Below are 13932 nucleotides of genomic sequence, written 5' to 3'. Positions count from 1 at the left end.
TGCAAAGACAAGCAGTGAATCTGGTCAGCCGATGGATAAAAGCAAATAGCTAGCTAGTTAGAAAAAGGGGGATCATGGCCAAAACCTATGGTAGCCGCGCTGGCCCATAGAAGATTGGCCTTTTGAATGACTCTTAGTTGAGACTACCAACTAGCTCGTAGGGAACCATTCCCTAGCGATATTTTGACTACTTCCGTGGTCTTCAGGTAGTAAGGGGCCTTTATATACACCGGGAAATAAGAGGATTGCCAGGCAATCGGGAAGTCAAAGTGGGCATGAGGGGAAGCCGGGCGAACAAAAAAAAATTCCTCCTTCCAACTTATATGGGAGGACTTTAGGTCAGTCATGAGGTGATGCCCGTCTCTCTGGCGGATCTACAGATAGAGGGTTCTAGTTCCAAGTAACGAAATAGAGTTAAGAAGTAGAAGGCGGTAGGAGTTGGGGACCAACTGACTAGGTATAATGCCGAAGTAGCGGAAGATGAAGGAAAGAAAATGGTGAGTGGCACCCAGAATTCATAGCAGATGGACTAATAATGGATGCGAATATAATTGCCTTTAGGAATGTTAGTTACCAGTTGGTGGCTTTCCTTCGCTGTTTTCGTGGCTAGGCCTAAAAGCCGCCTCGTGCGTGCTTAGAAGGGGTGATAGTAGACCGATACGAAGTCGAGCGGCTAAGATCTCCAAAATAATCTCAACCAGGGGTGATTATCTAGTTAGGGGTGGTAGAGGCGATCAAAGTAGGGTTAAGAAGGGTAGAAGAAGAAGGGCTGGTGGGTACGACCATCCAGGAAGTTGAGGCTAGAGGGTTGTCAATAGCTCTTTGGCGGCTAGGAAGAGAAGACGGAGGAGGATTCTACAATGAAGACATGTGGGCAAAAGTGGGAAAATAAGAAAAGATGACAGAAGGCTGCACCTGGAATTGAAAAGAAAGGAATCGAGGGTGGAGAGGTTCGCTGGAGTTAAGATCGACGACGACTGGACGAGGATATGAAAGACACGAAAAAACTTGGCGCCAGAGAGGGGAGAAAGTAAAAGTAAAAGAGGGAGAGGGTAAAGCTATGGGTATTTATGTATAAGGGGAGACGAGAGGATGGTGACATGTGACAGACGTTCGTCGACGGGTAGGCGGATGTGACAATTGATGAGACGGTTAAATTAGGGTTGTGAGGTGAAAAGGTTTGAAAATTGAAACAGGCGGGAATGAGAAAAGTCTTGATTTAAAAGCTACATTTATGAGAGGAGGGGCTGTTACGAAAGCTGGTTGGTGGGAGTTAGGGAAGAAAATGTAGTCGACAAGGGGGTTTGTAGCGGTAGGCTAGTGGGCTGTCGGTCGAGTGCCCTCGGTGTTGTTTTTTAGCTACACTGTAAGATTGACAAGGCAGTTGTGAAGGTTCACTTAGATTGTCATCATGGAGGGTTGTCGACTAGAGGCCTAGAAAGGGAGTTAGCGCTCAACCTCATCGCGCATCCTTGAAAAGAGAGTGCAAAAGCTATGTAGAAACAAGTGGTCAGTTGGAGGCCTGGAAAGGCAGTCGACGTTGTGAACAAGAAAAAGTTGAATAATACATATATTTATATTTCAAAGTGCGTGGCTACAAAATCTCTGTCAAGAAAATCCTCTTATTTTCCACTTGGTTTACTTGACTTGAAAATTTAGCGGAAGGGCCTCCGGAATGTGGCTTGTTCTTCAATGAATGGCTGATTTGTTGCTTAATCTTCATTGAAAGGCCTCTAGTGTTAAATTGGCTTAATCTTTAGTCCACTTTAGCTTGGTTTGATCTTCAATCCAGTTTAGCTTGGCTTGATCTTCAATCCACTTTAGCTTGGCTTGATCTTCAATCCACTTTAGCTTGACTTGATCTTCAATCCAGTTTAGCTTGGCTTGATCTTCAATCCACTTTAGCTTGGCTTGATCTTCAATCCACTTTAGCTTGACTTGATCTTCAATCCACTTTAGCTTGGCTTGATCTTCAATCCACTTTAGCTTGGCTTGATCTTCAATCATTTAGCTTGGTTTGATCTTCAATCCCCTTTAGCTTGGTTTGATCTTCAATTCTTTAGCTTAGTTTGATCTTCAATTCCCTTTAGCTTGGTTTGATCTTCAATCCGCTTTAGCTTGATTTGATCTTCATTCCCGTTTAATTAACTTGGTTTGACCTTTAATCCTTTAGCTTGGTTTGATCTTCAATCACCTTTAGCTTGGTTTGAAGTTTGGTTTGATCTTCAATATAATCCATAGCTTCTCTATGACTTCTGAGGGATCTTTCAAGTGTGTTCTTTGGAATGAATGAAGAACTCTATTTATATGGGAGAATATGAGAGATCTTCGCTAGAACTCAAACTCTTCAATATTATCCTTATATTATCAATTAATATTTAGGATAATATGAATATTTATCCAAAATGTATCTAACCAGAATTACATCCAGGTTCACGATCTTATCACATATTTAAATTAAATAATTAATTTAAATATATGAGTATCTTATCACATACTTAAATTAAATAACCAATTTAAATATATAAATATTTATTTGCTGGGCCAAATATGGATCAATCCATCCTTATCAACTGATATATAATTTGAGTCCATTAGCCTTTAATTATATTTAATTTAGACAATTGGGCCAATTTAATTGGACCATTTAATTAATCCAAATACATCAATAATTAGCCCAATTACATCAAAATGAAGCCCAAAACATATGAATCAGCTCATTTGTAAGCTTCAAATTTTCCCTGTCTACAGATGCTTAGCCTTGTCACGCCTCCTTGAAAAAGGAATGCGAGTGCTTGTTGGCATGGAGGGTAGTCGGTTGGAGGCCTGTAAAGGAGTCGGAGCTCAGCCTTGTCGCGCCTCCTTGAAAAAGGAGTACAAGAGCTTATCAGCATGGAGGGTAGTCCTTTGGAAGCCTAAAAAAAATAGTCGACGCTCAGCCTTGTCTCGCCTCCTTGAAAAATGAGTGCGAGAACTCTATAGAAGTAGGTAGTCGGTTGGAAGCTTAGAAAATGAGTCGACACTCAACCTCGTTTGCACCTCCTTGAAAAAGGTGTGCGAGAGCTTTGTAGAAGTAACATAAGGGGCAACTTGTCGAGAGCCCGAATAAGCACCTAGCTTTTGACGCAAAAACTTGGACCAAGTCGCAGGAAGCGTCTAGGAAAGGATAACTGAGTCCAAGAGGACCGTTCGCTAGAAGAAGTGTCAATGATTCAAGAGACAAGAAGTAATAGGTTACTTTCCCGCGCCGTCAGCTTAGTGAGCTGCAGGAAAGTGAAGGACTAGTGATGGATATATACCCGAGTAGGATACCCTGCTGGGACCGTCAGCTAGGCAGTTGGGAGGAGAGTGGTCGGTAGTCAACGAAGGAGTTACGGGAAACAGTACCGGCACCTTATGAGGAATAGTACCCCGAGATCCTCTCCAGATTTTGGGAGGGATTTCCTTTTCCAATATTAAGAATGGGATCTTATAAACTAGGAATCAAATCCAAAGTTGGTTTTGAAAGGGTTTTTAAGTCCAAATTTGTTAATATTTCCCTTTCTTTTTTTCAGTCACACGACTATGTATAAATACCCACAGTAAATGGTTTGATTTTTTACCCTCTAGCAATAACACTGCTTCTGTGATATTCTTAGCTTGCTCTCTAGCATATATTGTTTTACGGTTGTATTGACCCGCCGACTGGTTATCTTGTAGCCGTAAAACTATGCAATGCCAATTTCAATCCTTAAGCATAATACACTTAAAAATATTAAGTATAGAAATTTGTTAAGAAATCTATAACAGATTGTTGATTAAGAAAAATTTCAGTCATTATTTCATTAATGTAAGTGACATTACACGCTTAATTGAATTGCAAGGTAATCGCTATACATTCGTTACATGAAAATGAATAAAGAAATGCAAATCATTCTCTCCACTTTATTGCATTGTACGCGCTCCCTTGATGACATGAAATAAAGAAAGAAAAGCAAATTAAAAGAATCTCTCGACCTTTTTGCATATATTGCTCTGATAAGATCGGGTCACTGCACCTTTCAAATCCGGCCGGCTTTTAATAATATTCCGATTCCTTACAGGGCGGCGGGTTCAACCAGAACGTGATGAATTTTTAGTCCCCCTTTCCATTTCCCGGTCCAGACTTCGTACAAGCCGAACTGAAGCTGCAAGGCATTCCCAGAATCGATGACCAAATTTCCGGGTACATATATTTTCCGACCGGCAGTCATTGATGATAAACTGCACTTTCTCCAGATAACTTGGGATTTAGAACAGCCGTCCCTTTTGGCCATAAAATAGACTGGAGAGTTTCCCCACCCGAAAGCGTCCTGCGTCAGCGACACTTGGAACTGAATACTGTATCTCCTGTTGCGTTTCACTTCAACTGAACCAGTCACCTCTAGCCAGTTTACTTGTATTAGTTCTGCAGGGGGCATTTCCCCGTCGGCGTAGGATGGCTTGGTCTGCTTTATTGGCTTCCAGTAACGTCCATCGTTGCCCCAAACAATACTAAGAGCCCCCGGATATATTTTTGTTTTCTGCAAATTAAACAAGAAAATTTTACACAATGCTATGCCTCAACAACATACATAAACAAAAAAGGATAAAATTTATTAAAATTAAAGAGGGTGAAAAGCAAGCAAATATACCTGCAGATTTTTGTCGCAATAAAATAAATCAGGGTTTCCTTCAAAATGTGGATTGGAAGTCATAATGAATTGAAGCTAGCAATTAAGTTTAACCTCAAAAAAACCTAAAACCAATTGCGTATATATATATTTTGGGATCGGAGGAGCCTAGAAGATGTTGAGTTCTTGTAATGACGAATAACATGCAGCTATATATAGAGAGAGAAAGTAGAAGAGAACATGCGAATTGAATAATAACAACGTCATATATGCTTTGATGATTTAAACCTCTATATCTATCTTTACTACTTACAATGGTCGTCTGATATAAAAGGGAAGAATTTTTGTTAGGCGCCGGCAGACGTTTAACACGCATGCACGCGTTTGTTTATGCGCTCCAAATATTAATACTATCACATTTTTATAATATTGATTTCTTTATTTTGAGTTATATCTTTAGACTTTAGTAGTGTGATATGAATGTCAAATTGAGAATATTAACCAAATGCACCATTATTATTAGTTGTCTGATATGAATGTCAAATGAGAATATTAACCAAATGCACCATTATTATTAGTTATTAGTTATCTTATACATATTTATCTGGATTAACTTGTTATAAAGTTGTCGGCAAATTATATTGTAGACTAGGGTCTATTTTGCATGGTAGACCCTAATCTAAAATAACGTCGTTTTATTTCAAATGTTTAGAAGTGCATTAGATTTAATGATATCATTCTTTACTATATTCATAATATTTGTTTTATATGTTCATAAATACTAAATTAAATGTACATATATTTATTTTGATTAAGTTTATAGTAGGTTTGTCATAAAAACAATTTTAACATACATAAACATTATATTACAGATGTTTAATAATATTCATCTTGCACTATGGTCATAATATTTATTCTATATGTATATAATCCTAAACCTTAATGTTAATAAACACATACTTAACTAAATGTACATCATATGTATTTCCATTCAGTTTATAATAGGTTCATAATGTTCTTTCTATACGTTAAAAAAAAAATGTAAAACACAAACATTAAACTAAAGTAATGACTTTATGTATTTGTATATATAATTTTTTTTAAAAGAATTTTAAAAAATAATATATCAATATGAGTATCATTTAATTTTTTTAATAATATATTCTTTATTTTATGCATTAATTTTATATGTACAAAAAAGAAAAAGACAAAAATGGTTGTAAATCAAAACGTAATCTCGTGTGAATCCTGTGAAATTGTACGCTCAAACCAGAATAGAGAAGAAGAGAGAAGGAGAGGAGAAGAGCAAATTAAAATTGAACGTAGAACACCAACGAACATCCATTTTCATTAATAACTGTTTGTATATATACACACGGGATAACGGTACACAAAGAACATAGAAGTAGGAGAGAGTGAGATAATGGCCACATATCAAAATAAATATTTATAACACTCCCCCTTTGCCATTATCTTACCATACTCATGTCTCATTAAAAACCTTGCTTGAAAACTCAGTGGGGAAAATATAGTTGAGAAAAAGAATACACAAAGTATGTGATATCATGTGTTGCACCAGTTGCCTCATTAAACACCTTAGTCTAAGAAAACTCAGTGGGAAAAACTTAGCTAAAGGAAAAAGAGTACAACCATAAATCAATTTTAAACCTTCAGGGCATAATCTGCAGGATTTTTAGAGTATGTCTATTTAAATATTTATTTTCAACTTTTCCCTTTTGGCATTAATTACTATATCATACTCATGCCTCATTAAAAACCTCACTAGAAAAATCTAATGGGAAAAACATAGCGAGGAAAAGAGTACATGATATGTATACATTCATGTGTTGCACTAGCTACCTCGTTAAAACACCTTTAATTAAGAAAATTATATCAAAACTCAATCAAAGGAAAGAGAGTACATCTGTCGGTCTTTAAAATCCAATCTTCAGGATTCACTACAAGAAAAATGCACATAGACAACGGTTTTTCACCGTTGTCGTAGGGGTAAATTTTCTGTTGTTGAAGCCAGTGTTGTTGTAAGTCCCGCACATAGACAACGGTTTTTAACCGTTGTCTTTTCTAGAAACAACAACGATTTTTGAACCGTTGTCTATTAAGTGTTGTTGAAATTGGTGTTGTTAAAAGTCACGCACATAGACAACGGTTTTTAACCGTTGTCTTTTCTAGTAAAGACAACGGTTTTTGAACCGTTGTCTATTGAGTGTTGTTGAAATCGGTGTTGTTAAAAGTCACGCACATAGACAACGGTTGTTGAGTCGTTGTCTATTGAGTGTTGTTGAAACCAGTGTTGTTAAAAATCACACACATAGACAACGGCTTTTGAACCGTTGCCTATTGTGTGTTGTTAAAACCGTTGTTGTTAAAAGTCACGCACATAGACAAAGGTTTTAAACCGTTGTTTTTTCTAGAAAAGACAATGGTTTTTGAACCGTTGTCTATTACCAGTGTTGTTAAAAGTCACGCACATCGACAATGATTTTAAACTGTTGTCTTTTGTAGAAAAAATAACAATTTTTAACCGTTGTCTATTGTATGTTGTTGAAACCTGCTGTATTCTTGATAATTTGAAGAATAGACAACAGTTTTTAACCGTTATCTTATATATGAAGACAACGGTTTTAAACCGTTATTTTTAACATGTTTAAATTTTAAACATCATATAAAAAACAATTTATCCAATCACCATTACCAAGTGTACTTACACAATTTTGCAAAAACTAACGTTTAAAATACAAAGGAACTAATTACCAAGTCTAAATACTTCAATGATTAATTCCAATCCAATCACAATCCAAGTCATAATACTTCAAAAAATAATTCCAAGAACCAAGTCTAAATGTTCACAAAGTTCTAATCATCATAACCATACCTACTCTATATAACTTGATACAATATTTGCCCATTCAGAACACACCAGATCAATAACCGTTTTGTCGTAATCAACTTGTTGAAACTACATGTAAAAAGTTGGTAAATATATAAGTACGTATTCAACATAACCACAATATGATGAATTTTATGATATTATTTGATATAATAATAATAAAAAAAAAGGTCCACAGTGCACATAATATCATGAGATAGCTAGTTAGTGAGATACACATGTACATAACATTATATAACAATAACTCTTCTTGTTAACCACTTGACAAGTAGCTATATATAAATAATGAAGGAATAAAATTTATTTCGATGGAGGCATAATGATAAAAATTATCTTACCAATGCTTAGGGGTGAAAATGGGCCATGCCAAGCCAGGCCTTTAAAAATTAGGCCTAGGCCTGTTAGGAAAAGGTAAAGCCTAGGCCTGGGCCTGGGCCTGTATGTAGGCTTTTTTCTAGGCTCAAGCATGAGCCTGCAGTAGGCCTGGTCTGGCCTGAAGCCTTTTTAAAAGCTTATTTACTAAATAGGCTTTTAAAAAGGCTTCAAAGTAGGTTCTAAATAGGCTTTGAGAGTATTTAAATAGGCTCAAAGCCTATTTAAAGCCTACATTTTAAAGACTTTTAATATACACCTGTAAAAAATAATAATATTATTAAATTACAATCAACCAATAATCATAAACTACAAAACCAAGTTCATATTTTATAATAAAATGTCCAACAACACAAGTTTAATAAGTAGGGGTTCATAATACAAAAATCATACAAGTTTGATAACTTCAAGTCTACAAGTCCATAATACAAAAGTCCACAAATTCACAAGTTTAACAACAACAGAAATCATAAGTCCACAATACATACATGAAACATTAAACATAATAACAACAATAATATTCAAACATAAAATTAAACATGTCATGGCTTCAACATAATCTCCTCTTGTCCAGAATTCCCCTACACAATGAAAAAAATTGAGAATATTAAAGTAACAAATAGTAATATAAAATAATATAAAATATTAAAGTAATAAGTAGATTCTTCCCTTTTGTTTTTTCTTCAGCCCATACTTGTTACGAAGCCAATCCCCACCACAAATAAGAACTTCAATAGATTCCTCATTTAAGCTAGCACAATATTCATCAATGACTCTTCCCCCAGCACTAAATGTAGATTCAGATGCCACACTTGAAATAAGAACAGCTAGTATATCACAAGCCATCTTTGATAAGTCTCCAACTCTGATTTCGTAAGAGGAATTGATTGACTTTGGTAAATCATACTCAATATTTCTTGCATCCCTTTATCCATTTGTTGTCCACCATCAACCAAAGTGCTGCTTTCAACATTGACTTCACTATGTCCACTAGTTGTCCACCATCAACCAAAGTGCTGCTTTCAACATTGACTTCACTATGTCCACTAGTAGAAGAAGCATCTTGACTATACAAGTTCACATAATCAAGATATAAATCTTTTAATGCCTTTTTCACCTTCTCCACATTATTTTCAGCATCACTTGGTGTTTTATACAATAAGGGAAAAGTTATTTTAATACCATTCAGTTTCATCCTTGGATCTAAAACACACGCAATAGACATTAACAAATTACACTCCCCCCAATATTTGTCAAATTTTGCTTTCATAGGTTTTGCCATATCACTCATGAACATGTCAAAACACTCAGCTGCATTATCAATAACCTTTTTCACCCTTTGAATTTCAGCTAGAACAAGTTAGAAGTAGGATAATCACTACTTGAGATGACATGAGTGGCATCATTAAAAACCTCCAAAAGTTTACAAACCTTCTCAATCTTGTCCCAATCCTCAAATGATGGTGCATACTTATAATGTGGCTCTTTTTCAGTGTAATCTGAAAATGCATGTTTAAATTTACTTGCAATACACAACATCAAGAATGTGGAGTTCCATCTTGTTGGACAATCAAGAATAAGTTTCCTTTCTTTCAATCCTTTTAATTCAACAACTTCATGGAATGACTTTAGCCTTGCATATGAAGAATTTATAAATTTCACACTTTCACGAACATTGTGAATGACATCTTTAATAGTGTTAAGGCCATCTTGCACCAACAAATTCAGAATGTGAGCACAACATCTAACATGAAAAAGTTGCCCCCCAAGTACTAACTTACTGCTCAATGACATGTTTTCTTTCAAACTTCTAACACAAGAGTCATTGTAAGATGCATTGTCAACAGTTACTGAGAATATTTTATTCTCAATGCCCCATCCTCTCAAACACTTGAAAATCTGTTCCCCGTCAAGGAGGAGGCACTTTGACAAAATTCAAAACTCTCTTCTGAAGGTTCCAACTTGCATCAACAAAATGACCTGTCACAACCATGTACTCAACTACTTGGTGACTTGACTTCCAGATGTCTGTTGTAATGCTAACCTTACTCACATTATTCAAAATATTTTTCAAAGTATTCTTTTCAGCTTCATACAATTGCAAACAATCACATCTTGCTGTTTTACGACTGACTCTTTTAAAATTTGGATTTGCATATTCAAAAGCCCACATGAACATGCCATCCTCTACGATGCTAAATAGTCGCTCATGCACCATGATTCCACTAGCAATAATCTCTCTCATATTTTCATTGGAGTATTTAGCATTAGGAATAATAAAAGGATTACCACCAGATTCACTAGGCGGATGAAATTGTATCGTTGTTTGCTTATTTTCTCGAGAGATATGCAACTTGCGCTGCAAGCAAATCTCTGAGTGCCTCTTAAGATGGCTAGTGCTTCCACCCTTTCCACCAGTAGAGTATTTTTCCTTACAATACAAACACACTGCTTTCTTTGTACCATTAGCAAGTACAATTTCATCAAAATCATTTCATACCGTAGATGTTTTTTTTTTCACTTTTTTGTTAAGATTGAATCATTATCAACCCTATTGACTTCTTCAGAATTGTTACTTTTAATTTGTTGACTTGAAGAAATTGATGGAGTTGTAGTTGTAACTTGCACATTAACTTCTTCAGGAGTAGATTCATTTGTATTGTTACTTGTCATCCTATATAATTTTATAAATATTTAGCCATCAATACACACATAAACAACTAGTTAAGGAATAAACAACTAAACTAATACATTCTTATTTTATTACTGTAATCACTAATCAATTTATATAAAATATAATTATAAGAACAGTAATTAGCAACTGTAATTAGCTTATTTTATTAGCAATTATAAGAATAGTAATTAGCTTAGCTTAGATTCCTAATTAGCTTCCTAATTAGCTTACTGTTATTAATTAGCTTCCTAATAAGCTTAGCTTAAGAGCAATTAGCAACTAAGAATCGCAGTAATCACAGTAATAGCAATTAGCAATTAGCAACTAAGAATAGCAATTAGCAACTAAGAATCGCAGTAATAGCAATTAGCAACTAAGAATCGCAGTAATAGCAATTAGCAACTAAATCACACAACAGATTATTCAACACTTCAAAATCAGTAATCGCAGTAAATCACTAATCCCACCGGAGTCACCACCTCGCCGCCTCACCACCTGCGTGCCTGCGTCCGTTGTCCTCGCCGACTCGCCGGGATGCACTTAACTCGCCCTCACCGGGATTGGGGATGTCGGGATGCACCGTAAATCTCCCTCGCCGACTCGCCGTTTTTGTAGAATCTCAATTCGCAAATGTCGATCTGATGTCTCTGACTTAATGTTTGACTAGGGTCTAGGGTTATACAACTATACTTATGTTTATATAGTGGGCTATATTATAAATATAAAAACATAATAGTTATAAAATGTAATATATATATATATATATATATATATATATATATATATATATATAATAATAATTAAATATATATATATAATATATTTTATATATATTTTATATAAACAGGCCAGGCCTGTAGGCTCGCCGGCCAGGCTTTTATATATAGGCCTGAGCCTATTTAACTAAATAGGTTCTTAAATAGGCTTGAGCCTAGCCTTTTTATTAAACAAGCCAAGCCAGGCTAGGCCATAGGCCCCTACGTACGGGCCTGGCCCATTCCCACCCCTACCAGTGCTTGAATAGAATCTTTATCATCAATGTCTGTCATATTCTCAATTAAAGTTTTCATGTAAGCGAGACTAGAAACCACATTGGTGACTATCCGGTTGAAGAGGAACCTACAAATGTTAAATAATATTTACATGTGCATTAATAATTTATCTAGATATAAATATATATACAAACACTTATATATACTTAGTTAAAAATTTGAAATTACCTTGACAATTTCCCAAACAGTTTTACTTCGTTCTTCTTTCTATTCCTAGAGGCCGCATGAAAATGTTGTCTTCAACACATCTCCTTGTACTTCTCCTTGCTTACTAGTTCTTCCCTTCTTCCAAAGTATAGCTCTATTTACTTCCTCATCATCACACAATTCTGTTGACTACAGACAAGAAGATTTATCAATTTTTATCTCAAACTTATGGTGAAAATGAGTTTATGTAATAATAGTGAAAGTGAGTTTATGTAATAATAATTACTTACAAGTTCACTAGCAAGACACACATATTCTTTACGAGCAATCCTATGTGGATAAAGGTTTTGCTTTGTTCGTAACTTGTGTTGCTCACTTAGTTTCTAAGAGATATATAAATGTTAGGAATGGAAAAGGTAAAATGGTCATTTCATAACTAAAGCTAATCAGATAACTAAGAGATATATAAATGTTAGGAATGGAAAAGGTAAAATGGTTATTGCATGGGTTTTATAACACATAAGACATAGCTCATAAGTCATAATCACAATTTATATATTTTCCACCAATTACCACTAAGTCAAGGAGAAACAAACAAATAGGTCATTGCCTATACATAACCCAATAGAAACCATCAATCACTATTCTCTAAGAATTTTCCATATACTGACCTCCTCAAGATGTCCATATTGCTACCAATACTCAAAAGAATTTCTTGGCTCTTAGATTATTCACCAAAAGATAATATTTAGTTCCTCAACATTTCCATATAACCACCAAAAAAATTTCCAAAATAAAATCATCAAATGGCACCATCCCCATGACAATATATACATATATAATTAATTCTTCAAAATTGACATCTTATATAAAAAATACGTCTTTATGCCAAAGTAACTCATTCAACTTCACACCTATATCTATAATCTTTGTACTAATATTTTCAAACATTAATTCCTCCAATCATCCTATTAATTATTATTCAAGTCCAATCTTCAAGATTGATTCAAGTAAATGTCACTCCCCTTGAAGATAACAACCTTCAAAGTGTACACATTATAATATAATAAAAACATAGTTTCAAAAAGAGTGTAGGAAATGGATATGGTACAATCTTCAAGAATATTGTATTGTCACTATAGTGAACATTTTGTATAATAATCTCGTGACTCTTCTAGAGATCACGTGGGTTGAATTTTGAAGCTATATATGCTTTGTCAAAACTTTCTTAACACACACATTTCTCATTTGTGCAACACAAGCTTTATTGTACGCATATAAGATAATTTTTTTTTTTTTGGGGGGGGGGGGGGGGGGGGAGAGTGTTAAAACATAACATAACTAGTTTGGGACTTGCACCATGGGGATCAAATAATACAACAAGTACCCAAGTGGCCCATCAAAATCACACATTGATTTCTTACATAAATGTCAAAATCTTTGTACCTCGGAAATACTAGAGAATATGTTAATTATCATTCTAATATTTCATTGTAGGAGAGCACTAAACGTTGCTAGCAATTTCATTGCAAATTCAATAGCAGGCCTAGTGCGATTATGGAACTTATGACCCGAAAGTAGTGTTCCAACGACAATGAAGTAATGGACTTTCGGTCTTAAGGTATCCTCATTACCCACTTTGAGTCTAAACGGTTGCTTATATACTTCAAAAGATTGGACAACCGTTAGCGTGACATGTAAATTATATTTATCCATATAAAACATCTTCAAGATGCTTTTCAATATAGGCTAACTGGTGTGTAACATTACTTCAAGGAGATACTCGATCTACAGGCCGAGATAATACTTGGTTTCCCAAGTCTTTCATTCCAAAATTCTTCTTTAGGCATGAGTTAATATCATCAAGCTCTATATGTGATTCACTAATAGTTATGCATAGACTGAGATAATAAATAAGCAAATACATAGCTCCATTAGCAATTTTTCAATGAACACATAATGACACATTATTTAATATTTACATATTTCTTCTTTATGAGAAAAACACTCAATCAACTGTTGATTATTCCAAGACAACTAAAATCTTCATAATTCAACATTATGCATGTTGCGATTTTCTCTATTTTGAGAACTTTAAATCCTTCAAGGACTTTTCCAAATACATATTAGTTGCATATCAAAATTTGT

At 34.9% G+C, this 13932-nt stretch overlaps 1 protein-coding gene across 1 annotated transcript; it reads right to left on the bottom strand.

Moving 5' to 3' along the window:
• Positions 1–3797: 3797 nt before the first annotated feature.
• Positions 3798–4799, bottom strand: LOC109147351 (protein PHLOEM PROTEIN 2-LIKE A9-like). The gene is made up of 2 exons (XM_019295016.1): positions 4653–4799; positions 3798–4541 (listed from the first exon to the last, which is right to left on the bottom strand). The coding sequence occupies exons 1-2, from the start codon at positions 4713–4715 to the stop codon at positions 4077–4079; spliced, it is 528 nt and encodes a 175-aa protein (XP_019150561.1). The 5' UTR covers positions 4716–4799; the 3' UTR covers positions 3798–4076.
• Between the last annotated feature and the right edge of the window lie 9133 nt (positions 4800–13932).

Source organism: Ipomoea nil, unplaced genomic scaffold (assembly GCF_001879475.1).
Source record: "Ipomoea nil cultivar Tokyo-kokei standard unplaced genomic scaffold, Asagao_1.1 scaffold1993, whole genome shotgun sequence".
In the NCBI taxonomy this organism is placed as follows: Eukaryota; Viridiplantae; Streptophyta; class Magnoliopsida; order Solanales; family Convolvulaceae; genus Ipomoea; species Ipomoea nil.
This window is presented reverse-complemented; position numbering and strand designations above follow the sequence as displayed.